The 27,882-nt window shown below is 56.2% G+C and overlaps 1 protein-coding gene across 3 annotated transcripts in view; it reads right to left on the reverse strand.

The window, feature by feature from the left end:
- The window catches only part of SDK2 (sidekick cell adhesion molecule 2), a 266,484-nt gene that overhangs the window by 102,741 nt on the left and 135,861 nt on the right, over window positions 1-27,882 (reverse strand). For all 3 annotated transcript variants that reach the window (XM_047833518.1, XM_047833516.1, XM_047833519.1), the window contains exon 3: window positions 7,357-7,463. In XM_047833518.1, the coding sequence (XP_047689474.1) occupies window positions 7,357-7,463 (107 nt within the window). The remainder of the gene's footprint in view (window positions 1-7,356; window positions 7,464-27,882) is intronic.

The raw sequence follows: 27,882 nt of genomic DNA on the forward strand, positions 1-27,882 counted from the left end.
AGTTTAAATATCTACCTCTTCAACAAAGATTACCCTAAGCCACCAAACACAACTAAAGAGCAAAGACCGCTGAATGCTGGCCCTGTGTCAGTGTCCTTCCTAAGTGGACTTCACCTTCGCGTACTGAGCCACGGTCAGCTCGACTCTAATAAATACACATTTTAAGTTGTTTATTAATTTCCATTACTTGGCTCTGTCTATAAAAAAATTGCATCAATAAATCACATCGATTTCCGTTCTCACAATAATTTTATCTATTTAAAAAACTTTGCACGGAACTCCGAAGATATATTTGAACAATTTAAAGCAATTTCATGGTAATAGTGTTTCTTTCTCCTCTCTCCAGTTTTATTAGCTCCATTTCGTCAGTGAGGAAATTAAAGCTCATGGAGACAGAGTGGCTTATCCCATGTCAAGCAGTCAGGGCAGGGCAGGGCCAGCATTCAAACCTGGCCCCCCTTCTGCATTTCCTCCCTGCTTCTTCCATGACTCGTCCCCTCCGTTGACATGCTTCGTGCACATTCTTTCTCTCTCCCTGCTATACTGTGGGCTTCACGAGGCAGCGGTGTTCATCAGCAAGTCCCTACGAGGTACCTGTGCTCTGCACACTGTATGTTCTCTCTAAACTCACCTAATGCCATCATGCAATGGCTCTGGCTGAGCCCCTACTGTGGGATGGATGAATGGATGGAGGGAGGGAGGAAGAGGTGGACGGATGGAGGGAGGAGGGGACGGACGGAGAAAGGGAGGAACGGTCGGATGGACGGAAGGAGGGCGGGAGGGTGGATGGCCGGACACGCGCATTCAGGCGTGCGTGAATGCACTGCGAGAGGGTTGGAAGGAAGGGCACAGCTGGTTTGGGTCCAAATTCTGCAGCTGATGCTCTTCTCCACGTTTCCATCCCACAAGCTCCCTGCCTCCCGTGGCTCTCAGGCCCCCCGCACCCTCCCACTCTCTCCACTCCACAGGCTTCCAGCTCTGGTCACCGGCCCCAGGGCACAGCCATGCGCATACGAAACAGCAGCAGCAAAGGGCCAAGGGGGCATCCACTCAGCCGGCCCCGTGCCACAGAAAGGCTGGAAGGAAGGAGGCCCCGTGCTGGCAGAGCCTGGGGACCCAGGAACCCCTGGGAAAGAGCATGCACACCAAGGCAGAAACAGGTAAGGGTTTTCGGCACTTCCCCTCCGAGGTACACGCTCGTTAACAGCCCATGTTACGTCCGTGGCGCTGATCCACCTTTCCCAACCAATTCCCCTGCGAGCAAAGAAGTGTAAGCCTGGGGCACAGCTGGAAGTGGCCTAAAAATTCCTGATGTCTTTGTTACCGCTTAAAAGGTCTTGTGAAGTATGCCCTCCACTCCAGAATACAGTCATTGCTTTTTCTTATTTCTAAAACACTTTTTTTTAAATCACAAAATATGTCACATGTACAGAAGAGCGATTATGATTATATGGATACTTTTTTTTTTTAAATTTTTAATGTTAATTTTTGAGAGAGAGACAGCGTGTGAGTGGGAGAGGGGCAGAGAGAGAGAGAGACACACACACAGAATCCGAAGCAGGCTCCAGGCTCTGACCTGTCCGCACAGAGCCCGATGCGGGGCTCGAACTCACGGACCGCGAGATCGTGACCTGAGCCGAAGTTGGACGCTCAACCGACTCAGCCACCCAGGCGCCCCAATTATATGGATACTTTAAAGAAGAACAGAACAAACACTCACATATCCCCCAACCCCGCTTAGGGAACAGAACACTAACAAACCTCGCCACACCCCCACGGTGTCCCCCCCCAGTCACGCCCCCTCCCTCTCCAGAGGTAACTGCACCCCGAATGTTGTGTTAACCCTGCATTGCCTTCCCCCCAAGCATCACCAGACGGAGATGATTCCCTGAACAACGTTCGGTTAGGGTAGTTTGGTTTCAGTCCCTTTATACCTGGGATTATTTTTATAGGTCGTCTACTGTGATGTGTGTGTGTGTGTGTGTGTGTGTGTGTGTGTGCATTTTTTTTTTTTTTTTTTGGAGCTCTGTCTATGCGCTAGCACTCAGTTGAGTCATCGCCACGGCCGCATGGACGTCCATGTGTGGAGGGAGCACAGTGCAACTGCTGGCTGACTCTGTTTTCAGCGCTTTGCTGCCCGGCTACGAACAACGTTACATGGATCTGCACCAATTTCCCGCCTCCCACCCCTGCTGGCCCGGATGGGAGTTTCTGGCCACTCTTGGTCTCGCTGGCCACCTTGGTGTGGCTGATCGGGTGGACACGAGATGGTATTTCATTGTGGTTTTGTCTGTTTATTATGAAAACAATGCTCCTCCCTCCAATCAGGCCGCATCGTACCTCTTCCCCCCAGCCACGCATGCTTCTGTGGCACCGCGAGTAACATCACAAGTGCCACTCACTTCTTGGAGGCCACCATCTGTCCCCGATGCCCCACCTCCTCGGCTACATCGCCTTCCACCCTCTCCTTACCTCACTCTGCTTCAGCTACCCTGGCCTCTGACACCCAAACCTACCCCAGGGCCTTTGCACTTGCTGCTCCCTGGCCTGCAAACACCTTAACCCTCTGTGTGACTCCCCCCCTTGCTTCCTTTGAGACTCTGCTCAATGCCACCTCCCCAGATGGCCGCTCTCAGCCCCTAAAGCAAACAAGTCCCCTGCCTCAGCGTCCATCACTCTTCCTTGACTTCACTTTTCCCTAGAACACCTTATTTTTCTTCATGGGCTTTCTACATCCTCTATTCTATCGTATATTCACCTTTTGACTTTTATGGCACCCTACTACTTTCCTGAGGGCAGGAACATGTGTCCCAGTTTTGTCCCCTGCGTCCTCACTGCCTAGAATAGAGCTCAGCATGCACTGGGCGTAAAGCAATAATTGTCGCACGAGCGAATTAAACGGTCAGCAAGACGGGTGCTGTAGTTATCTCGAACTGTAGCACGGCCCCTAAATATTCCATATTCCGTGCTCAAACTCACGTTAAGAATTAGGAAAAACAGGCCCACTGGTGTCATTTGGGGCTTGATCAACCCCAAGGACAGGCTTGATTCCCTCACGTCCCGTCTTACACAGGTGGCTGCAGGCCTGGCTTCCAGACGGGCTAAGGCCCTTCGCCCTGTGGCCTGGGGGTGGGCTTGTTGCTGGGGCTGCGGCTTCCGTCCGACCAGGGACGAGGGCCGGGGGAGGAGCCACGGATGTGGCCCAGGTGAGGAGAACACAGAGGTGGCCTCAGGACGTGGACGTGGACGGCCAGGAAGGCTTCTTGACCCAGGAAGGCTCTCCTATCCCCCTCAGCCATTCAGCCAGCTTGCCGCAAGCCAGAAATTTATGGCAACTTAAAAAAAAAAAAAACAAAGAAGAGACTAATGGGGGTGGTGGTGGGGGGGGGGTGCCGGCAGAAAGGGAGCTGGGGAGGGGGTGGATGTTTTATTGACTTCCTCTTAATTGCTGTAATTAAAAACACGTAAAGAATCTTTTGGTAACGACTTGGCCATTATCATTAGTTGTTAGCACAGCTGCCTTATTCATTTCTCGTTAGAACCCGGTTCACAGTCCCTCTTTGGGAAGGGGGTGGGTGGGTGGGGGCCAGAGGGGGGTCCCGCTGGGCCCAGCCCTGGAAGGAGCCTCCAAAGGCAGCATCACCCGACGGGTCAAAGCCCTCCGCCCTGGGAGGCAGAAACCTTCGCAAGGGGAGACAGAGGCATCTGGAAAAGCAGCCATTCCCCACCCATCCTTAGATGGACTGGGTGAGCCAGGTGGAATATGTAAGGAGGCACCACTCTCAGCATCCTGCAGGTGCACAGTGAGTACCGGGGAGGGAGCACCGCCTTGAATTGTGCGGCCTCCAAACCTCACTTGCCTTGCCCTGGCCCCAGCTCGGGGAGCAGATGCGGTGGCTAGGAGTATGCCTGTGGAGGTGGCCAGAGTGAGAAAAGTCTGCAAATGCTTATTCCCGGACACCCTCCCTGGTTGGCCGTATGGACAGGAGAAAGCCTTCTCGACCCTGTGGGCGGGGCGCTGTGTGACAGCCGGACAAGGTAGGCACTAATATTAGCTTCCATTTTCACACCCAGGGAAGAGGAAGCAAAGGCACAGAGAAGTGAGGTAACTTGCCCAAGGTCACACAGCCAGGGAGAAGTGAGCCTGGATTTGAACTGGGGGTTCGTGGCTCTACCCTACAGTGTGGCGGTAGGCGAGGCAAGGAAAGGTGGGAGGTAGAAAGGCCGGCTGTGGGCCCCTGGGCTGTCTCCTACCTCCTCTGAGCCTCAGTTGCCTCATCTCGAGATGGGGCTCGTAACACGCCTTCCTGCCCCCCTGCCTCTCAGACTTGTCCTGGGAACCCACGGAGGAAAGACGCATGCACAGCCACACCGGAGGAGGGATCCTTCCGGAGGCCCCGCTGTACCTCCCTTAGCATCTCCTTCGGGACATGAGCTTGACCCTGTGTCTGTGATTGTTCTAAGGGGTCTTGGGGCACGTGCTCACCTTTCCAGGGGGACGGAGGCCACACGTCCTCCTCTATCTGCCCCTGTGCGCCCCCCTGTGCACCTACACCAGGTGCCCAGAGCCCTAAGCCACTCAGGGCGGAGGCTGGGGCTGGAAGCCACGCCTGCTGATCCCCGTCCCCACGGCATGGCCGTGTTTTAGGCACAGAAGAACCCGGGATTTATTTACAAGCAATTTCACGCTGGCCGCTGCTGACAGCCAAGAGCGTGTGACCCCCGACCCCGTGTGAGACGGCGTCCATCCCGGGTGGACACAGCACCTATTTGCGGGGCTGTCTGGACACGGGACGTGACACTCCGGGGCATCCATGTGATTCCATTTGAACCTTGAGCTTAGCAGGCGATCACCCCCTGCTCTTCCCGCCCCCCCCCCAACCCATTTTGATTTTTCTCCTCCCGACCTCAGGTGGCCGTGTGGTGAGGGGAGTGTTTCAGAATCAGGCAGCTGCGGGTTCAAGTCCTTTTCTGGTACTTCCTCACTGTGTGACCCAGGCGGTCCCCTCATGCCCCCCCCTGCCCCCGCCAGCCTTGCTTTTCTCATCCATGCAGTGGGGGTGGGGGCACTACCCTGCAGGCTGTGGGATAAGGACGGAGAGAAAAGGGGGCGCGGCCCAGCACAGCGACAGGCGGGACAGAGCGAGGTTGTGGGTGGGGATGGTTTCGCCAGGTCTCACCTTCCCCCGCACCCGGGTCCTGGAAGGTGTCTTGAGGAGGGGACAGGTTGGACAGCAGATTCTTCAACTTCCAGAACTAAAGAGCAAGAGTGAGACCCCCTCTCCCCGGCCCCAGCTCCCCAAGAGACAAGCGTGTCCAGCAAGGGAGGGGACGAGACGTGGGTTTCTCTTCTCCGTCCCGCCGTGGCCACCACGGTTGGGTGAAGCCTTCCTTAACTTGTGAGGAGGGGTGGTTTTCTCAGCTGCCACGTGGAGCTCCCAGGGCTCGCCCGACCGCCCTGGCTTTAGGTCCCAGAGGGCTGCAGACAGTGGTTTCTACTTTACGATGCTATGAAACAGAGCGGTTGGGTGCAGTTTGAGGGGCGGGCTCTCAGGGCTGGCCCCGGGAGCCGCAGCTGGTGGTCAGGAAGAGGGTGGACCCGGCCTCCCCACTCCGTCCGGTGCTTCAGCCCCTTCCAGGTACCCCTTGCTCTCTGCCAGGGACCATCTGTAGCCACCCAGGCACAGCCAGGGAGCAGCTCTGCGTAGCCTGGGGGGGCAACTGTGGGGGCTCCTGAAGCCCAGGGTGACACTTGGCTTTGAGAAGACAGGGATCCCCCCATGAGAGGCAGTGGAGGGGCGGAGGCTGGGCTGACTGGAGGGTGCAGGTGCCAGCTCACTGCTCTGCCTCTGGCCGGAACAGTGTATGCCATGCACACACACACACACACACACACACACACACACACATATGGATACATGCATGTGCACACGCTTGCACACACGTTCTCGCCCACACGCGGCGGCGGGGCGGGGGGCAAAGACGCAGACCAGTGCAGACACACACATGTGCACCCTCATGCATGAGCCCGCACTCAGGCACATGCACTTGTAGGCACACGGGCCCACACGTGCACGCGCATCTGTCTAGAGGCTGGCTCACGGCCCTGCCCCTGCCCTGCGGGATCCAAGCACTGGCTAAATCAAGCTCCCCGGGAGCCTTCCAGCCGCTGACAGTGCCCTGATCCATCATTTTAATTCAGGGCTTTTCCACTCCTCTGAGTGAGCTGAGTTGCCTTTAGCGCTGATTTATGGAGACAATCCGTCCTCCACTTTTGATTACGGTTGTTTTCCATAATTATTATCAACACTCTTTGCCTCGCTTGAGGTTTTCCTTTTAGATTTCTCTCCCCTACTTCTGTTCAAGTAGCCAGCTCTCTCCTGTGCTAATTCAGAGGCGAGCCCCTGTAGGCTCTGGATGAGAAGGTGGCCTTTTTTTTTTTTTTTTTTTTTTTTTTTTAAATTTCAAGGCTGACTAAAGCTTTCCATATTCCTATGTCCCACTGTGCAACCTTGGACCTCTGCCCCTGGAAGAACCCAGAAAGAAAACAGCCCATAATGAGGCTCATTTCTGGCATACAGCAGCTATTTTAGGATGGGTGGGCAGGACTGGGAAGGTGACACTGAGTCTCAGGGGGAGGGTGTTGGTTGGTGCTTCCGGGGCCCTGGTCCCTGAGATGCCCTTGGGGTCTTTTGAAGCTGCCTTCTCTTCTTCCATTTGAAAAAGTCCTTCCAGTGACTGGGGGCGGGGGGGGGGGGACTTGGAGGGACCGACCACTTTGCCGTCTGCTCACCTGGCTCCTCCAAGAACCCTGACTTGTCATCTGCCCTCTCCCTCTTAGAGTCATGGTGCCACCATGAGGCATCTCCCTGAGGATCATGGGACCCGCTTGCTGTGACTGCTCCAGGGCTGAGCGAATTGGAGGAGGGAAAGGTTAAGGTCATGGTGGGGGGGGGGGCGCCAGGAAGTCTGCCAAAAAGACTGTAAGTAGCCGGAGAGGGGGTCCATCATGAAGACCCCCCCGTGTGAGGCCCAGCCAAGCCCAGAGGAGGCCCAGGAACCAGGTGGTAGGGCCCGTTTTAAAAAAGCAGCAGCTGGTCCCACGTAAACGGAGTTGAACTCAGAGCCGGCAGACGTGTGTCGCTTAGCGGTGTGGACTCGCCAGCTCCCGCCAGCTCCGTCAACCGTAGAGCGAGGGCTCACGGATACGCAGGAAGGGCCACCACGAGGACCCAGTGAGCGTGGGAGGCTGCGGCCGGGATCTGGCTCTGCCCAGAGCGTGGTGGCGGGTGAGGACCCTGCGGGCCCTTTCCCGCTTCGCGCCCCACCCTGCCCCAAGTCGCCGGCTGTACTTACAGGCCACCTGGACCTCGGTTTGCCGCTGCAGCAGGGCGCCCATCCGGTTACGCACGATGCAGCGGTAGAAGCCCGCGTGGGTGCGGTCCAGGCTGGTGATCATGTACCTGGGGGGAGATGAGACAGCCAATGAGCGAGTCAGGCAGGTGCAGGGATGTGCCCGTCAGATGGGATCGAGGGCGAAGTCGCCAGGTCAGCCTCTTCCTGAATGAAGAGTACCAGGGGAAGTTCTGGATCCTCTGGCCAGGTCTTGGAGTCAGAAAGGGCCTCGTCAACAGCAAAGTCCCTCCCAAAGGCAACCAGACTTTTGCTCAGGTGCCTAGGAAGGAGTCTGCATTTTCCCAAGGACAGGAGGTGCTACGCCTAAGCCCTTGACCCTGGCTGTGACCAGGCCTCCCACCGGGAGACGTCAGGGATGCGGGAGGTTGCCGTCCTCCCTTGCCTGTGACTCGCGTGACTGAGATAGGTGGGGGCGTTCTCTTTTGGCCAGGCCCAGGACTGTACCTAAATCTTAGTGGACATGGATGGGGGTGACAGAGGCAGGGAAGTTTACACGCTTCCCCAGATGCTTTGCGTCGTTCCATTCTTAAAGTTAGCCCCACTGCAGCTTTGTGGAGGGAAAAGGCAGAGCCTTCTGAGCAGGACAGACTGGATTTCTGTATGAGTGGGCCCTGAGGCCAGGATGCATGAACCTGAGGAGCCGCTCTGGGAGCACATGACTGGTTCAAAGAGCAGCAGGGTCTGGTGTTGGGGGAGAGGTGGCTGGAGAACAGGTACGTGCCGATCTGGCTGAGAGGCGGGGCGGATGCAAGGCCAGGTCGGGACAGGAACTTCTGGCAGGCAAGACATGGGCAGGTGGTGCTCTCTGGGGTAGGTGGGGCTAGTTCTCCTGACACCCCCTCTGTGATGACCTTTCCTGTCCCTGGGCAACGAATGGCCCAGTGGGAACCTCAGAGGATCAAGGGGCTTGTGCCTAGAACATCTCCATCCTTGCGTGTCCTAAGGTTTACCCAGACTCGGTGGACAAGCTCATTGTCCCTTGTCCTCGGGATATGCCAATGCTGGCACGGACCAGTAACACTTAAAAAAATGGGGCTTGATATAAAACTGTCAAGTTTTTACTTTGCCAAGTAAGATCATTAAAACCAACCAACCAAAAAGCAAACAGACAAACAATCAACCAACCAGAAACCCAAAAAAAGCAAGCAAGAAAAAAAAAAAAGATAATATTAAAAAGTGCCAGGTTGGGGGAGAAAAATAAATAGAACTGGTCAGCATTTTCTCTGAAAGGGACATTTTGAGGTCATCGAGAAGAAATGTAATCTCAGCATAAAAGCAATTTTAACAAATTTTAAACTTAAATCTTACGCAAAGCCCGCTAGCTTCACACTCCTTGTCGTATGTGGACAGAGGCACCGAGCTGTGGGTCTACATTCGAGTGTCGTTCACTTAATCCTACGGAGGGGGTACTTTTACCGGCACCCCCATTTTACAGGTGGGGAAACTGAGGTTCAGAAGTGTTTCATCACTGACAGGCAGTCTCACAGGTGCTAAGAGGCAGGGCCAGGGTCCCACAGAGCCTGCCCGACTCTAAGCTCAGCTGTAAGCCAGTTCAACATGGGCACCATATTCCAAGGGGCCCCCCCTTCCATCCGGGGACTGCACGAGCCCCAGACTCACGGACGGGTAGGTGCCGAGCTCGCTCTGGCTCTGGCTGTGGCTCTGCAGCATGATTCAGAACCTTCTGGCTGTCCAAGCCTCTTATCTCTGCCACCGGCTGCCGTTCTTATCTGTCCCTCGCTACTGTGCACGGAGAGGTGATGGGGAGATATCAGGCGCCCAGGCTCTGGCAAATTCCCCGTTCTTCTTCCACCCCGTCCTCAAGCCCATCACACTCTTGCTCGCCTCTGCTGCGGGGAGGGGAGGCAGCTTTGGGCAAACCGTTTGGGTCTCGAAAACGATGGGGTGACCTGAGAAGAAAGATGGAAGGCGAGATTGGCTGGAAAAGCTCTCTATCTTTGAAAATGGAATCAGATATTATTTAAAAGGCTCCAGGGAGAGGAAAATGAACAGAAATGGCCAGGAAGCTAACAAAAAGATGCTCAACCTCTGTCACAATGAAAGTCCAATCAAAACAAGACAACATTCACATAGCAGACGGCCAGAGACTCTCATGCTTGATCACGTGCAAGGCTGTCAAGAGTGGGGGGCGGGGAGGTGTACCCTCAGATTGGCCGGTGCAAGTGTAGAGTGGCCCAGCCTTTAGGGCAAAATCCATCAAGATGAGAACAGGCAAAGCACCGAGAGCTGGCCCTTTAGATCTACTGCAAAAATGTGGCAAAAAACAGGTATGAGGATGTTCACAGTGGCATTGCTTATAATGGCAGAGATAACCACGCAATCAGAAGCACCCTAAACGTCCATCAACAATGAATGGATCAGTTAACGAGTTAACGATGCTGCAGCCGGGGAATAAGCAAGAACAGAGATCATAAGCAAGAGACAGAATGGTGTCCGACTCGCACAGAGCGTGGAAAGGACGTCGAACCTGCAGAGGGGGAGATGTTTATGGAACTCACAACACGAGGAAGGAAGAAGTCAATCAGTGTCACGGCTGAGTGCTAGGGACAAGGGTAGTATTGGATGGTTGCCACTCTTGGTAAGCTGTTGTTCACGGGCACAGGCTACCAAACCCTCAGTTTAATGTTTAGGATCAGGCACATTGACCCAATAAAAATAATTTTAGTTTGTGGACCAAAAAAAACCCAAAAAAGAACAGTGTAAATGGTACAATACCATGTGGGTAAATGAAATTTGCATATATTTGGATACATGGGATCACGAGTACATACACTGTATATATGTGCATACACATGGTACGTGGACATAAGCTTTGGAGACGGATATGTGTTCTCTCCCTTTTGAGAGCAGTGCTGGGGAGGGGGAGAGAGGGAAACTTCTACTTCCCCATTTTATGTCTTTCGACGCCACCGGAATTTTCTTTATCGTACGCATATATTGCTTTTATCTTAAAAATAAAATGTAAAAACGCACTTTGAGCATATAATTTAAGGATACATTATAAAAAAGACACCAGGGACTCACTGGATGTGGGTTTGTTTGCTGATGTCAGTGATGCGTAGTGAAATTTAAACTTTAATGGAAGTGGATTTCTGCAGAAGGCTCTGTGTCCATTTGCGTCCGCCGGGAGCCCCCAGGGCCCAGGGAAGGTCAACTGGCCACAGGCCTGCCCCTCCCCCGAGGCCAGAAGAGGAGCACTGGCCCTCGACCTCCCTCTTGGTCCCTCTGTAGTTGAGGCCACGCTCCCTGGCCCCTGCGGAGTGGGGCGCATTGTGCCTCCTCTCCATCCTGCAGCTTCCTTCTCCTCCCGCCCGGGGGACCTATTTCTGGCTGGTTGGCAACATTATTTAAAGTAACAGTTCCGCCCACTGCCTTTCCTATCAGGGAAACCCGCTCCACTCCACCCCAGTTCCAGCTCCCGGCCCCCCTGCCTTCCAGGCTCCCAGGAGGGTGGACGAGGCTGGCCAGCACCTCAGCACGCGAATCCAGCGTGCTGGATGGTACGTAGCCTTGACAATGACAGTGGCAGTGCCCGCTGCCCCCGAAATGCTCCCTCCTGGGCCCTCGGGAGACACGACGCCCACAGCTCCGTCTATCCCACCCACCTGCTGCCGCTGGCCTGGCAGGAAGTGGATGAGCCCAGCCCTGTCCAGGAACAGGGGGATGGGCGGAATGCCCTGTCTAGGACGGCCCACATCTGATCTCCTCTCAAGGGAAGCATGGCGTTGAAGAAAGCACCAGAGCTTCTGACTCAGGGAAATGTAGGTCTGACTTGCCCCTCTGCTCTTTCTTTTTTAAGTTTATTTATTTTGAGAGAAGGAGAGCAGGGGAGGGACACAGAGAGAATCCCAAGCAGGTTCTGCACCGTGAGGGCACAGCCCAACTCAGGGGCTCAAACTCACCAACTGGTGAGATCATGACCTGAGTCAAAATCAAGAGTCAGACGCGGGGCACCCAGGTGTTAAGCGTGCGACTTCGGCTCAGGTCACGATCTCACCGCTCTCGTGGGTTTGAGCCCCGCGTCAGGCTCCGTACCGACGGCTGACGGCCTGGAGCCTGCTTTGGATTCTGTGTCTCCCTCTCTCTCTCTCTGCCCCTACCCTGCTTGCGCTTTCTGTCTCTCAAAAATAAATAAACATTAAAAAATTGGAAAAAAAAAAAAAGAGACGCTTAACCGACCGAGCCGCCCAAGAGCCCCACCTCTCTGCTCCTTCTTAAGAACGTGTGCTGAGCAAGTTCTGGAACCTTGCGAGCCTCAGTTTTCCCATCTGTAAAATGGGGACAATGATGGCCGACTTTGACGGGCTCCTTATAAGAGGCCCCGGACATAATTGCCAGGCATATGGCAGGTGCTGTACTAATGCTGGTCAAATGAGGGAGCAGGTGTATGAGTCACTGGTGGGGAGTGGAAGGTACGGGGTGAGGTGGAGAGGTTCCGGGAGGGAGACAAGGAGGGTGTTGCAGAAACCCCCCACCAGGGGGCTCCCCACCAAGCATCAGGAGAGCACAGATTCCCTTGTCCGGCAAATTCTTTGGCTTCGCCCATGGACGTGTGAACCCCAACTGTCCCCAGCTGCCCATGAAGGATCTGTCATGCCCCCTTGGTCACCTAATCCTCTTTACTGGTAGAGGGGCTACACCTCAGTCCCTCGGCTGCCAGTACAGGATGTGACCTCCTTTTCTGCCTCCTCGGGACACCGAGGACAGTGAGAGAATGACAGCTCCCCTTCCAAACGCCGTTCCTCTCAGCCTCCTGACCCCAGTGAGGTTCTTGCCACCAGCCTGACCTCCCAGCCTCCCGGTCACCTCTGTTTGTGTCCTCTGGGTTCGGGGACCTGAGCCTCGTTCCTCTGGGGATGAACAGCAGGGAGTAGGTAAGTGGCATCCCTTCTTGGCTGACCTGCCAAACTTCATTCTCCCTCCCATCATGACAAAGAGTGGCAGGTGCGTGGCTCCAGGGGCCGGAGAAGACCTGGAATCAGCCACCTCGAGGCCCTCGAAGGACCACTTATTTATTGATTTATTATAGGACATACGTGCCCAGGATTCAGAATTCAACGAATAAAAGAAAAGGCACACCGGAAATGTCTCTCTCCTCTGTGTTCCCCAGCCGCCCATGGCTCCCAGCTCCGCACATGCACAACCATAGCCACTAATTTCTCGGGCACCTGTCCGGAACGTCGTCATGCAATTATAAGCAAATGCCAACCCACGATCCTTCCCCTTTCCAGCAGGAGACTCGGCCTCCAGGAGGCTGTTTAGCTCCTTGCTTTGTGCATGTGACGAGATCTTTCCGTAGTAACCGCACTCAGAGCTTCCTCAGGCTTCCTGACAGTGGCCGAGCGGCAAGTGGCGAGGAAGCTTTGCTTTGTCCCAGTCGGATGGTCAAAGGGAGCAGGTGGGGGAGAGAGGGCCTTGGGGCAGGGCTGGGGTGGAAAGAAAGGACGATGCAGTACGAAGCCACATGGTTCTTCTTGGCCCTCCGAGTGTCCTGACTTGGCCCGCGGGACCCGCCGGCTCAGTCCAGTCCTCCCACAGGAAGAGATGAGCTCGGGGTGGAGGGCACACGGGCATGCGGGGAGGAGCCGGGACAGATAGATGGATTTTCAGAGACACGAGACGGGCAGGGAGAAAATAACCACCTAACAAATGTGGCATCTTCTCCGGCACCCAGGGAAACACACGATGCCCTTTCTGGTTCGAGTCCTTGAGTGTCACAGTTGATATTTAAAATGATTCTTGCTCGCATTAAATAAGATATTTCAATTCCACGAAGCTGTCAGCAGCTGATGCGGACACGAGAAATAATAGGCACGCTCTCCTTCTATTGTCCTCGTTAATAAATCTGACGCCTTGAGAGGCACGCGGCGATGCTCACAGGGACGAAGGGGGTGTGTGTACATACGCACACGTGTGCAAGCACACGCACAGCGCACACTCACCCAGGCACACATGGGCACACCCACATGCATGCACGCTCACGTATACACGTACAAAGTTGTGTGCACACAAGCACACTCACGCAGCCTCCGCACAAACTCACACACACGTGTGCGTGCACACCCGGCACAGGAACACTCACGCACACACCCGTTTGCATCTAGGCACATATGCACCCTGCACGCTCCCATGCACGCCTGTGCACGCTCACGCAAGGCACACAGTGCCTACACGGGTACACATGCATACCCACACGTGCACTCAATGCACACACAGGTGCACACACTCCCACATGGATGCATACTCATGCACTGTTGCGTGCATACCCGCTCACGCCCACGGCCACACACTCACGCACGTGGGCAACACTCCCAGGGTGAACCCACGTCCAGCCACTCCCATCCGAGGTCACCGGGGGCAAATCCACCCTGCTCGGGTACAGGCCACTCTCCCTGTCACGCTGAGGCCACGGGCACTCCGGGCTGCCTCATTCAGTAAGCTCTTCGCCGGACTTGGGGCTTGAACTCACGACCCCGACATCAAGAGTCACATGCTCTACTGACTGAGCCAGCCAGGTGCCTGGGGCTGCCTCATTCAGATGCGCTCAGGACACCCGGATGTCAGGTTGCAGACACGCACGCTCTCTGCCACCAAACCGCGTCTTCTAGATTCCTGGTCACTGATCCCTTGGCCCTAGGGCTTTCTTCTCCAAAGACACCGTGTGTGGCGAGGCTGGAAGGGGAGGGAACAGCAGCACTGAGGTTTGGGGCAAACAGACCCCCCGGCTGTGCCCCATCCCTGGGCTCCCCCGCGAAAGGTGTGGGCTCTCCGTGACTTGCCCGCTAGGCCTCTGCATCCACAGGGCGGTCAGCGGGGACCGCAGGAGTCACCACAGATGGCCGAGGGGACAGGCTGTGGGGATAGTGGAGTGCGGCTGAGCCCTGGGGACCCAGGCGTCCTTCCCTCTTCCCAGGGGCTTCTGGGCGACGGGAGAGGCAGCGGGTCCAGGTGTGCGTGCCCGTGTGTGTAGAGTGTGTGTGCAGGCACACGCCCCCACCCCTGCCTGCAGCGGGAGACAGCTGAGGCTCCAAGCGCTGGCCACTGCAGCGGGCTACCCGTGGGCCCGACATCGTGGGTTTGCTTTTGCACAGATTCCTCAGGAAAGAAAGCAAAACCCTGTGCAGAATGATTTAAAGGGAAAAGTACATGTACCAGGAAATAGATAAGAGCGATGTACCATTTTATAATTAACACAATTAGCGACAGGATAAAAAGTGTCACGTATTTAACATATATCAACGCAGCTAATGCTCGTGATGCCGTGGGACGCTCGTGCTAATAGGAAGCTCGGTTAATGGATGAGAAAACCGAGCCCAGAGTAATGAAGTAACCTGCCCCAGGTCACACAGCGAGCCAGTACCTAGTACATAGGGACAGTCTAGGATAGAGAGAGGCTGAGCCTCACCTGGACGCTTACCCAATAGTTTGGGGTCTCTCATTTCTGGGGTGTGCTTTGAAGAAGGCAGTTGTGACTATCTACAGTCCGCCCCTTACACACAGAGAGACGGTTGACGGAGGGGACCGAGAATGTGGTCTGCGGCACCCTTACAGAGAAAGCAGGTGCTGACTACCGACTGGCCAGTCCGGTATCGGGGGAGACCGAGGGGCAGGGGGCGGGACTGCTCAGGAAAACTCTTCAGTGGGCCTTTTGGCTTTTGGTTATGGAAGGGGCTCAGGTATGAGAGGTACCAGGAACACAGCTCAACTGTTCTGTATGATGTACTCACTGGGCATGTCGCGTTTTCCCTCTGGCAACAGCCTGAAGGATCTGGAATTCACGGGCAAGTAGGGAGGGGAGAGAGAAAGAGAGGAAGAGAGAGAGAGAGAGAGAGAGAGAAAGAGAATGAGATGGTGGGGTGGGGAGGTGGGGAGAGAAACAGAGACAGGGACACAGGGAGAGACAGGGAGACACACACACACACACACACACACACACGCAGAGGCAAGAGTTACCCCCGCACAGGAAGCAGAGGATCCTGAGGACGACTGGCCCCGGGAGGATGATGCCAGGAAGATACACCCCGTGGCGAGGGCTGTCAGGGCAAATTCAGGAACAGTGATTTCTGCTCTATTTTAAGCGGTTTCTGTCCTGTGCTGTAATTCCCCTCCCACATCCTCGGTAAGAGTGTCGCGCCCAACTGGCTTCTGCTAATGGCACTCTGGGGAAGGAAGGGAGCCGTGTGCTCAGGCCGGGGGAGGGCTCGCCCTTTGAAGGGAGGCAGCAGCCGCAGGGGGAGATTTGAGTGAGGACTGAGGGTCCTCCGGAACAGGAGCAGGAGCAGGAGAGGTGACCTCGAGGCCCAGGCCAGGTGAGCATCGTCCCCCCCCCCCCCCCAGGGTCCTTGGAAGGCGTGAGACGGTCATGTGGATGTTCCAATAGTGGAGGACTTGGTTACGGTGGGTGCCCCCCGCCACCCGGAGGACTGCAGAGTGGAGGCTGTCACAATAGACAGAAGAGGCCCCCTGACTCTGACTACAGAATGTGGGGGAGATGGATGCTGGGCCACTCATCCCTTCCTGCCTCAGTGCATCCCCCCCCGCGGGCACACGGGGGTGGCTGGAACCCCGGGAGCGCTGGGTGGCAGTCAGGGGGCAGCCAGGACTTACATCTGCAGGCGTCTGCAGCACCCGCAGCCTGCAGGGACCGGGCTGGGCACGGGGGCTCAGGAAGACCCCTGCCTCCGGGAAGTGGAAAGATCCCCTCTGGTCCCGCTCTCCAGCTCTCCCAAACTTCTGGAAGTTTCTGATGAAAACGAGCCGCCCCTCGCCTCTTCACGTGCAGCCCCTCAGCCCACAGGGTTCCTCTCTGCTTCCAGCCAGGATTGTAACAGCCGGTCTTAAGGGTTAACCCACTTCAAGGTAACACACTCCTTGCCTGCTGACCTAAGGTCCTTCATCTGTAACACAGCTAATTTACTTTCTTTTGAGATTTGCAGACCATTGGCCTTGGGGAGCGAAGGATCAGAACTTTTTCAGGCCACAGAGGCCAGCCAGTCTGATGAAGCCGCCTTGACTTTCTGATTAGTGCAGCAATCTTTTAGCAAAATGTTTTTCTTTTTTAAGGGCACACCGATGACTTTACTGACCTCCCTCTGTGCATCTGGAGACCCTGACCTCCTTTGCAGAAAGAACAGAGCACTTGTGCACATCACCAGGCTCTCTTGCACAGTCCCCCTCCCACAGCCCAGGCATCAAAGATCTAGAACTTCTTGTACAACCTCTGAGCACCGAATAACTCTGTAGCTGGCATCATCGAGTCTGCACGTAATCAAGAAATGTCACAGACCGCTGTACTCCCTTAGCTGATTAAAACCCTTTAAAAATCTCTGGGGCCAGGCAGAGAGCTCAGAGTTGGACTTTGGACAAGAATCCAACTTGCTGGCCTCCTGAATAAGCTCATATTCCTTTCTAGTCAAAACTGGTCTCTTGGCAGGCACTTGGGTGACTCAATTGGTTGGGCGTCCAACGTGGGCTCAGGTCATGATCTCATGGTTCATGAGTTCAAGCCCCGTATCGGGCTCTGTGCTGACAGCTTGGAGCCTGGAGCCTGCTTCGGATTCTGTGTCTCCCTCTCTCTCTGCCCCTCCCCCCACTCCACTCTTTCTCTCTCTCTCTCTCTCTCTCTCTCAAAAAATGAATAGACAAAAAAATTAATTAAAAACTGGTCTCTTGGATATTGGCTTTTTGAGCAACAGGCAGCCAAACTCGGTTTTTCGGTAACAGGATGTCCCTTCCAGGAAGCCTTCTCGAATACTCTCTGGGTTGTCCCAAATCTGGTGCATTTGTCACAACTTAATGTAATGTCCTATGTACTTGCACGTGTCTCCCTGAGGCCACATCTTGTATGCTGTCCCAAGATGTCCACATCTAAATTCCCAAAGCCCACGAGTATGTCACCTTCTAGGATATGATGGTTGAATTGGGTCCCCCCAAAAAGATGTGTTGACATCCTAACCCCCAATACCTATGAATGTGACCTGATTTGGAAAGAGGGTCTCAGCAGACGAGGAATCAAGTTAAGATGAGGTCATTAGGGTGGACCTTAATACAATACAGACGATGACCTTCCAAGAAGAGAAACAGACATGGAGAAGGCCATGTGACACTGGAGGGGGAACTAGAGCAGTGGCGTCACAAGCCAAGGGGCGCCAACCACACCACGAGCTAGAAGAGAGCCATGAAATGCATTTCCCTGGGAACCTTCAGGGAGACGGGCCCCGCAGACACCTTGATTTCAGACTTTCGGTGTCCAGAACTGAGAGAGAATCAAGGTCTGTTGTTTCAAGCCCCCTGGCTTGTGTCACTTTGTGACAGTACCTCTGGCAAGCTCATACGCAACAGGGACTCGGCAGCTGTGATTTAGTGAAGGACCACGAGCCACGGACATTTATCTCGGATTACTCGCTGGGCCCGACGTGATCCCAAGGGTCCTTCTGAGAGGGCGATGTGAGAAGGACAGCAGAAGCTGGAGGGGTGCAAGGCCGACAGCCAAGGGATGCAGGCAGCCTCCAGAAGCCGGAAAAGGCGAGGAAAAGAGTCTCTCCCCTCCCGCCTCCAGCAGGGCCGGCTGCTCGCATAAGGCACAGCGTGTGGGCTTGTGCAACCACTTTCTTGTTTTGTTTTTTAAATTTTTTTAATATTTATTTCAGAGACAGAGAGACAGAGCACAAGCAGGGGAGGGGCAGAGAGAGCCTGAGACAGAATCCGAAGCGGGCTGTAGGCTCCGAGCCGTCAGCCGAGAGCCTGACGCAGGGCTCGAACCCATGAACCCTGAGATCGTGACCTGAGCCAAAGCCGGATACTCAACCGACGGAACCACCCAGGTGTCCCTACAAGCACGGATGGTTCGTTTAGAAAGCAGAGGACCCTCTGCAGAGCCTCCCGTCCCTGTCCTGGCGTTCCTGCTACCTGTGAGCCCCGTGTGTGGTCCCGAACCTCCCTGCTCTACCAGGAGAAGCCACGATGTTCGATGCTCGGATTGATCTCAGGAACTGTGGTCAATGAGACGGCTGGTGGCATTATTGAGCTGGAGGCTGTAACACTGTGACAGCCCTGGCTTGAGTTGGCCGGGGATGGTGCTGTCCGCCCTGGGACCTTCTGGGCCAATTAACTGCTCTCGAGGAATAAGGAAAAGCACTTCATTAAAGGCTGGCATCAGCAGGGTGGTTCTCACAGACATGGAGCAAGAAGACAGGTGCGGGGGGAGGGAGGTCTGAAGTGGCCACACTGTCACCGTGGGGAGATTAAGCAGGGACCACCCCCCCGCCCCCAACAATGATAAGAGCATCCAGTTCCCAGCAAACACTGGACGTACGTTATCTGGCTCACCTCTGCGTTTACTGCAGGGAGAAGTGACTCCTGTCCCGTTTCATAGCCAGGGACCTGGGCTCAGAAAGGTTGAGCAAGTCACCCGAGGTCACCCAGCTAGAGGGCAGCAAAGCGACATTCAAAGTCAGGCCCACCTGAATCCAGACATGTCCCCGCCCCACACCTGCCCCTGACCCGGTGCCCTGGCTGGGTAGTGGGCACATCCCAGAGCGAAATGCCTCCCCGGGAGCCGCCCGGACCTGTCCTGCCCCAGGAGCCCCGCTGAGAGAATCCTCTAAGAGCCAGGAGTAACAAGATGTGGGATCGTTGTTGCAAAGACTGGGGCGGGACACTATTATTACCGGGGACAGAGAGAAAGGAACAGAGAAGGCAAAATCTGCGTTCAAGTTCAGACTTGCAGATAATTCAGTGTGGATTTTTAAAAGGTGACTGGGAAGGAAGGAATCCTGAGGCTTGAGGGGTGCCAGTGTGGCTACTGGAAAAAAAAAAAAGAAAAAGGAACAACAGAACAAGGCAAGAAGTGTGGCCGGTCTTCTGCTTACAGTGATGCTCTGGAATCTCCCCCCATGGCTACTTCTTCTCCTCCGCAGAAAAGGAGGCTCCTTTGTCCTGGGCTTCTGACATCTGGCAGAAATTCCTTAGGGGCCTTTTTTTTTTTTTTTTTTTTTTTTTTTTACACCTAGTAAGGGGCTGCATGGAAATCTGGCCTCAAGGAGCCAGACTGCTTGTGCTCTGTGGCCAAATCGTAGAGGGCTGGGCCAAGCAGCCTCTTCGCTCTGTCTGGGACTCCCCAGCCTCTCAGGTGCACAGAGCGAGGCCGTCTATTTTAATGGCAGAGAAGCGGCCTCCTAATTAGACCTGCCGGCCAGGCTGGACGGAGGGCCCCCCAGAAGCCTTCTTCCTCCACGCTGCAGGGACACATCGGGGAAACATCCGAACCTCACTGCAGTTTAGCATTTGCCCACGCGTGACTCATCCATAAGAAACACCGGGTAAAGGCACAGAACCACAGCCCCGCCCCGCCCCCCAAAGCCCCCTCTGCTCACCTGCCCCTGTCTGGTCTGACAGCTTTCCTTTCCGTCTCAGACCCCGCCCCCTCCCGCACCTCACAAAAACTCCGGACCAGCAAGCTTCACAGGCCGGCTGCGGGCCTTTCCCGAGGTCGAGTGCCAGATGCGCGGGAGACCGTGCGAGCGCCTTCAGTAGGCTGCTCTCTTTTGTTTCGTGTGTCCCTAATGAAGTTTTTGAAGGTCGTTCCCTCACCCCCATTTCCCCCATTAGCCTGTGGTTTTTACTGCGTGATTTTGCACGGCGGGGCGGTTTTTACACGTGAGCAGAACTGACAGCCAAGCGCTTCACATGGCGTCTGACGCTTGGGAGCCACTCAAGAAACGCGTCCGGATGTGTTTGATGTGTTTGCTGTTACCGTGAACCGTTCAACCCGGCCTGGAGTGCCCACTACGTGCCAGGCACTGGGTTAGTGTGAGCAGCGGGCACGGCGGTAAGAACAGTAAGACCGTCAGTCTGTGCTGCTGTGCTCCCGTCAGCCACTTGTGTTTAGACGAAGATGTTTCTGCCACCGTCATACCCTGCTTAGAAATGCATGGCTCCCCAGTTCTACTCCGAGTCCATTCTGTACCCATTGCTACCCGCCAAGACAGTGCGCTGCCCTTGGGAGCTAAACATTGGCCCCTGGGCATCTCTGAGTCTCAGAGAACAGAAGGGAATAGGGACTTGCTCGTCTTTGAGCAGGAGGGACTTTGTGAGGGCCCCTTTAACCACCACAAGGGATAAGGGCTAATTCACACCGAGGGGGTGGGGCGCACGTGTGTTAGAAGCACTAATTTGGAGGGGGGAGCTCTAGATGGGCACTGAGTGCGGGCGGTGGTGTGAACCCTGCCAGGCTCTGCCCAGCTGAGCCCTGCTCCCTGGCCTTCACCAGGCTCCTGATTTCCCCAGGCCAGATGTTTGTGGGATTAATGAATGTTGATAAGGCTGGAGGATGAACCACAGTCTCCCCGGGGGTCCCTGCAGCTTGCCTGGGCGGGTCAGGTGGAGGGAAGCTGGGAGGAGGCCTCCCCGGCCATCCTGAGTGCCTGCTGCTGGGTAGTGCGGCAGGGCGGGGAGGGGGGCACGTGATGAGATGCCCACTGGGTTCCTCGGGTGGACCTGCTTCAAGGTCACGGCTGATGTTCCACCTGAGGCAAGGCTTCAGGTATCACTGCATGTCTCCTCTCCGAGTCCCAAGGCTCAGGCACCTGGGCAGGGAAAGCGTCTGAGTCCTGTGCCCTCCCCCAGCTCCTGGCTCTGGGTTACGTCTCCCCCTGTGAGAGTCGTGGCTGCCCTCCCGCCAAGATCAGAAACCTGCACCCAAACAACCAGTGGGGTCGAACGCTGCGCTGGGGGCTTTGGGGGCAAAGGCTGTAAGCGCTGGTGGGCACTGGTGGAGGAGGAGGGTTTTTGACGGTCAGTGTATGTGTGACCCTGGGCCAGTTGTCTGACCTCTCTGTGCTTCCACGTCCTCATCTATAAAACAGAGATAATGATAATACTAATTAATAACGATAATATAAACCAGCGCTTTGTATTATGGTAACGCACTCATTCCTTATTAACTACTCTGTGAGGTCAGAATCCATTTTATCCAAATCTGGCAGATGAAAAAAAGGCTGAGGAAACCAAGGCACAGAGAGGTTAAGTAATCTGCCCAAGATCACACAGCAGGTGGCAGAGCCCCAGGAGGCTGCCCCTAGATTTTGTGCTCTTAACCATCACGCTGTAGTCCCTCCCTGCGGGCACATTGTGAGGGTGTCATGAGATGGGACCCGGAAAGGACTTAGGACAGGGCTGTACGTGAGGTGTGCCACAGCTCGCTAAGAGTTAGCTGCCACTGGGGTTATTAATGTTATTAGTTTTCACCTAGCCATCGGTCCCGCGAGGAGGGAGCACTGCCCTCGGCCCTCTCTAACGGCCCCCAAACCCGGCGCCCGAAGCCCACTCTTCCCCGTCAAGTCCTTGACCAGCAAGCCAGTCGGGGAAGCAGTGGCAAGGTCGGGGCTCCATGGCGTCTCATGTTAGGAGCTGTGGTGGTAGATGCCCTGAGCCCTGGGGCCCTGAGCCGCCTCTCCTCCCCATCCTTGTGAACACCTGCTCAGACCCCCGGCAGCTAGCTCTGCAAACAATCCCACCGGCCCCGACTTTTCTGGCCTTTGTCCAGCATGACTCACGGCCATCTCCGCCCGTTCCCTTTGGGTTTTCCAAAGTCACCCTCGGAGGTGACTTCAGGGAAACTTAGTGGGGGAACCAGGCCAGAACTGTGTTAATGAGGCCCTGAGCACCCGCCTGTGAGTTGCCATCTGGAACAGGTAATCTGTGCCGACTGCCAGGCACCGGCCGGATCTGAGTGGAGGTTGGGAGACTCGAGAGCACGGCCCTAATATTTTGCGATGGCTCCAATCCCAGGCTGCCCTTGTGACTTGCTTTCACCAATAGAATCTGGTGGCACATTCCAAAGCCCAGGCCTCAAGAGCCTTGCAGCTTCTATATTCACCTCTCAGACCACTAGGCCCCCAAGACCACTAGGCCATGAAGGATGGTAAGCCACAGGAAGAAAGGCCTGTACCACAGCTGTCCAGCCCAGCCCAGGCCAGCCCAGGCCAGCCCAGGCCAGCCCAGCAGATGGCCAGCAGAGAAATGATAAATCGTGGTTGTTTAGCCAGGAAGTTTTGGGGCGTTTTTCTGGGCAGCAATAGGTAACTGACTGGAGGCTGGGGCCGGGAGCAGGCTGGGCATGCTCCTGTGGGCAGAGGCTCCCCAGCTCTGTATGGTTCCCTAGGGGTCAAGGGTAAAGGAGCAGGTGCAGACCTCCACGGTCTGCTCAAGGTCTTTGGTGAGATGATGTCTTTTGGTCACCCTTCCCCATTCTGCAGGAAGAATGGCCTCTCCCTTCCCTAAGCCCTGGATGATCCCCCCCCCCCCCCCACTGACACTGAGCCCCCAGAGACGCCAGTTGGAGCTGAAACTCCTGTTCCCAACCCCCACCCCTCCTACCACTCCCAGGAGGCTCTGTGGGGCAGGAGACTTGGGCAGCCGGCTGGGAGCAGGTTTCTCCCTTGGCCAGAGTGGGAAATTCAAAGTCACAGACACCTCGGTACCCTATGAGCCAGAGGGCAGAAAAGTGGGCCACTGCAGCGACTTCTCTTGATGGGGACAAAGACACAGGGCAGAGACCACTTGAACCCTCCCACACAGAGAAATCCCACGCATGGGCCAGAAAGGGGCTCTGAGGGGTATGGGTGGGGAGAGGGGAGTCAGCCCCCAGGAAGCAGGGGTCATTACCAACTCCCCAGGCATCTGTCTAGACCATTTGCCTGCCTGAGCGCATAACTGAGTCAAGATCTAATTAGTTTCTGTGTCCTGGCTGAAAGCCAATGAGGGAGAGGCCCACAGGAAGATCTGGGGAAAGGGCGTTCTTAGGGCACGCTGGGGTCTCCAGTCCAGACGCGTGGGGAGAAGGAATGAACATCTCATTTCCACACATTGGACTATCCCAGATAAAAAACATATGTGCCTCTGATGGACGCCACCCCTCCCCGCCTCCCTAAGGACCTTGGGCCGCACATGTCCACCCTACGCCCATCTCCGCGCCGGTTCCCAGGGATTCAGGCCAGATTCAAATGTGTCAATTTCAGGTGATGAATGATCAAGCCCTTCCTAATTTGCATGTTAAGTTTCCTTGTGGCAGAAATAAATAGCCTCAGCTCATCAGAGAAGAGCTTTCTTCGGGGGGGGGGGCTTTCATTAAAGCGGTAGTGAGCACTTCTCCAGCGTGTTCCGTCCCGTACTGTGGGGGGTCTGGGTCCCCAGGCCACCTGTCCCAGGGCTGCTGGGATGGGCTCTGGAGAATCTGTCAGTCACTGCCAAGTGGGAGGAGGGGAGGGTGGGGAAGAGAGGGCGTGGCTTGTGTGCGCACACCTATGTGTTCTAGAATGTTCCGGCAGTGAAGCTGGCAGCCGGTGCACATCCCTGGCCTCATCCCTAATTTGCAGCATAACCCTGGATGCGTTAACTTTACCCCTTGGGTGTCAGTTTCTGCATCTATAAAATGGGAAGTGTAGTTACTGCTTTGTGGGTTCCTCGGGCCGCCTGTGGGCGTGACCCACCGGGACGCTGGTGAGTGAGCACACACCATGGGCGCCCGTGTGATGGGTCCTGCGGGTGGCCCATGCATGGGCTGTGGCGGGACACCCAGAGCTGTGCCTACCTACCATGTCAGCAGAAGAAAGACAGCAGCTTCTCTCTGCCTGCCCCAGCTTCGGGGGAACCCATGATGCCTGGAATGTCCTCCCTGCCCCCACCCCCCCCAGTAAGGGCTCTCGGGGCCATGACTCCTCAGGGTGGTGCTCTGAAGCCGTGGGGACACTGGGAGAACTCAGAAGACATCCAAGGGCAGAGAGAGGGGAGGCCAGAACCGCCTCCCCCAGCACAGGGCATCCCTCCCACCTCCTGAGGGGTTCAGCCTGATGAGGAAAACGTCACCAGATCAACCTGGATCCTGGAGTCTTGGCTCTCTACCAGACCAGAACCCTGCACAACTGGGTAGCCCGGTCAGACACCAGCAGCCCCGGATGCTGGTGCAGGGAGCCTGGGTTTGAATGGCAGCTCTGACCCTCCCACCCGGTCTGGTCCCTGAGGAAAGTCACTTTCCTCTCCCAGCTGCAGGATGGAGGGCTCAGCCTAGATGCCAACTGGGCCATCGTTGTGTGGCCGCATGACGGTGTCACGGCTCCGGGCTTGTGCCCCCACCTCCCCGAGGCCTCAGCTGGGGTCCAGCGAAGTGACACCCACCACGAGTCTCTGGCCCTGGCGGGAGTGGGGGGCCCACTTCCTCCCCAAGCCAGGACCCATTAGTGAGGATGTGAGGAGACAGGTTGCTATGGAAACCGAGACAGCCAATGTTTCTGAGACTTTTGCTTCTTGTTTCCCTTTTCCCCCTTACATTTCGAACTTATTCATCTTAATTGACATAATTATTGCCGCGTCAACCTGAGGCACAGGGAAGCCAGCTGTGCCCCTCGCTGCCCACCACCTGCCCTGACCCTGCGGGGCTCCCTCCCTGTCGCTTCTCTCCCGGCTTCTCCTGTCACTCACCAGCAATCCCCCGTGGCCAGGAAGAAGCTGTCCCAAAGCAGGGGGAGGCCCCCACCCCAGCGCTCCTGGGCCCCTGTGGGGACAGGGGTCATGGCCGCTCCAGGTAACTGAGATGCCAACTTGCCTTCCAGCCCAAGCTCCTCACCTAGAGCCGACTAGGACTCCTTATTTACACCTTATTTACCCTTCTGCCCACTGGGTAAATGAACTTGGGTCTCTCCGAGCCTCCATATTCTCATCTGTGCAATGGATCTGTCCTACCTGCCCGTGCATCCCATGCCCGGGGAACAAATGGAGCGTGGAAGGAAAGCAGTTCTATTGCAACAGGAAGTCCCATCGATTTCAACCGGGTGGGGGGAGGAGAGGCCCCCACACACAAGGGGCTGGAGGGTGGCCGGCCAGTTCCACCCTCATGTCCCCCAATGCCAAGCCACCCGCTGACTCTAGCGTGTGGGACTGGATGCCTGCTCGCACCCGGGAAGCTCTGGTGGCTCCAGCTGGGAGAGTCTGGGCAGGGGGGGCGGCACCTTGCTCTCGACCACTGGTTCTCAACGGGGTGGATGTGGCCCTCTGAGGCACACTTGGTGGTGCTGGAGACATTTCTGGCTGTCACATTTCAGGGAGGGGGCTACTGGGATGTAGTGCGTGGAGACCAGGGGTGCCGCTAACCCCCCCTGCCGTCCACGCGGCAGTCCCCACGACAAAACGCGATCTGCCGCCAATGTTAATAGTGCCGGGGCTGAGAAACCCTGCTCTGCTCATGGTCTTCCTCGTGGGCGGCACAGGGTATCGTCTGGGGGGGTCCCTCTCACCCTGCTCCCTCCCCCATCGTTGAAAGCCGGCCCTGTGTGTGCAGGCGCGGGGCTGGCTAGGCTCCCTGCACCCCTCCTCCCTTCCCGGGCTCTGCCGGAGAGGGAGGGGGGCCTCTGGGTCAGGGGAAGGACAGCACGCTTGGCTGGGGGCCTCTTTCTCCTCCCAGCCCACCTCCCCCATCCCTCCCCGAGGATTACGACATTTCTAAACTCGTTAACTTTTAATTACTACCTTCCCTCTGCCTGAGTACACTGGCTCCAGGCCACGTACATCTCTATTAAAATTCAATTTATGCCCATCATAACTAATTCCTGCACTTCAGCTTCCTCACCGGCAGCCTTCAATTTTCAGACAGGATGTCCAAACTCATGGCCAAATCAGAGTTTATCTCCAAAGAGGCTGGCAATGGGGTTGGGGGGGGGGGGGAGGGGAGGGTCTGGCTTTGTTGAGGAAGAGGAGTCCGGAGCCTCCTACAAGCACTGGAAGGAGAGTGTGGCCAGACAGCAGGAGGCGGGGATAGCCTGCCCCGCGGTGTGGACATGGGTGGGTGGTGTGTGCTTGGTGGCCTGGAAGGCCGCCATTTCCACTTACACAGCCATCGATGAGCAGCCACCCTTCCATACACTTAACCTTACATGACACTCATGACCCTCCGGGAGGCAGCCTGTAATAACTGGTGTTATTATTCCCATTTAACAGACCGGGCAGCTGAGGCAGGGCTTAAGTCATTTGCCCAAAGGCATACACTGAGTCACAGTCAAGACAAGGACTCCTACTGGGGGGGATGCTCGCACTGAGCCTTGGAAGATCAGGCAGCAAAAGTGAGTGAGGACAGTGCAGGTCACTGGGGAGAGGTAAAGGCAGGTGGTCCTGAACAGTAGGCACCATCAGGAAAGGACTCATTCCTCCCATTAGCCAAGGACGTGGGTGAGGGAGGAGACTGGGAAGAGGGGCAGGACAAGGGCACACAGGGGCCTGAGGCGCCCTTGACCCAAATCCTCCAAAGACCGCCCGCCTCCTGCAGGACGCAGCCCAGAATGTCCCTCCTGGCAGTCGTGATCCTTCCTCCACCATCCTGTGCCGGCCGTGTCTCCCTGATCGCAGGGCAGCATCGCTGGCCCAGTCTCGCCCCCCCGCCACGTTCACATCTTCCCCTTCACTGGCTCCTCATCCAGCCCCCCTCACTGTCCCTAAGCTCCCCTATGTCCCTACACCTAGCTGACCGTTGTTAGTGTCCCACAGCCGTCGACACACAGCCTGCCACTCGGTCCTTCTCAAAACCCCCTCCCCGTTCTGTGACACCCTGATCTCCGTCTTGGCCTCTTGCTTTCGTTCCGTTGGGCAGGTTCCCACCTCTTTTGTTTATTTGCTTTCGGGGGCCCTGGGGCTCTTTCCTCCGCGCTACGGCTGCTCTCTCGCCCTGCCCGTTCCCACGGGGTCCGCTGTCACGCTGATGTCAGTGATCCCTAAGTCAAGATCTTCAGCTTGGGCTTTCCTTCCCCACCCCAGGCGCGCGTATCTTCCTCGCCTGCTGGATGCTGCTACCCGGTGTTTCTCCACGCACCCAAGGGGAGCACGGAGACTCCCTGCTTTTCCAGGGTTTCCTCCACCAAGTCCCTGCCTCTCCACCTGCCTTCCTCCCTCACCCGCACGTCCAGCCCCTCGTCACGTCTGCTCAGTTCTGCCTCCTGGATATGTGTCAGACCCCTCCGCTCCTCCGCTCCCCACTGTCTCCAAGATGGCCCGGCCGCCCGCCTCCCGTCACCCCTGTCCACCCCGGCGTTCGCCTGTCCTCCTCCAGTCCACTCTCCGCCCCGGTGCCTGGCTACAGGGTTTAGAAATGGACACCTGATCATGGCCCTTCTCTGTGAAAAACGAGTCAAGGGCCCCACACAGCTTTTGGCCTGAGGGAAGAGCTCCCCGGGAGCGCCAGCGAGCCCCGACTTGACTGACCCTGGCCGCTTCCCCAGCATCCTGACCTCCTGTCCGTGCCGGCTTTCTTTCAGCTCCTCTGTCTGCGCGCATGGCACACGGCTGTCTCCAAAGCCCCACTTCCGCCTCTCCCAGCTCTGCCTAACCCTGCTCATTCTCAGCGTCCCCAGTGACACCTTCTCCGACCCGTCCTTCACCTTGATGGCGCTTGTCGAAACTGGA

The sequence above is a fragment of the Prionailurus viverrinus genome, chromosome E1 (assembly GCF_022837055.1).
Source record: "Prionailurus viverrinus isolate Anna chromosome E1, UM_Priviv_1.0, whole genome shotgun sequence".
Taxonomy (NCBI): Eukaryota; Metazoa; Chordata; class Mammalia; order Carnivora; family Felidae; genus Prionailurus; species Prionailurus viverrinus.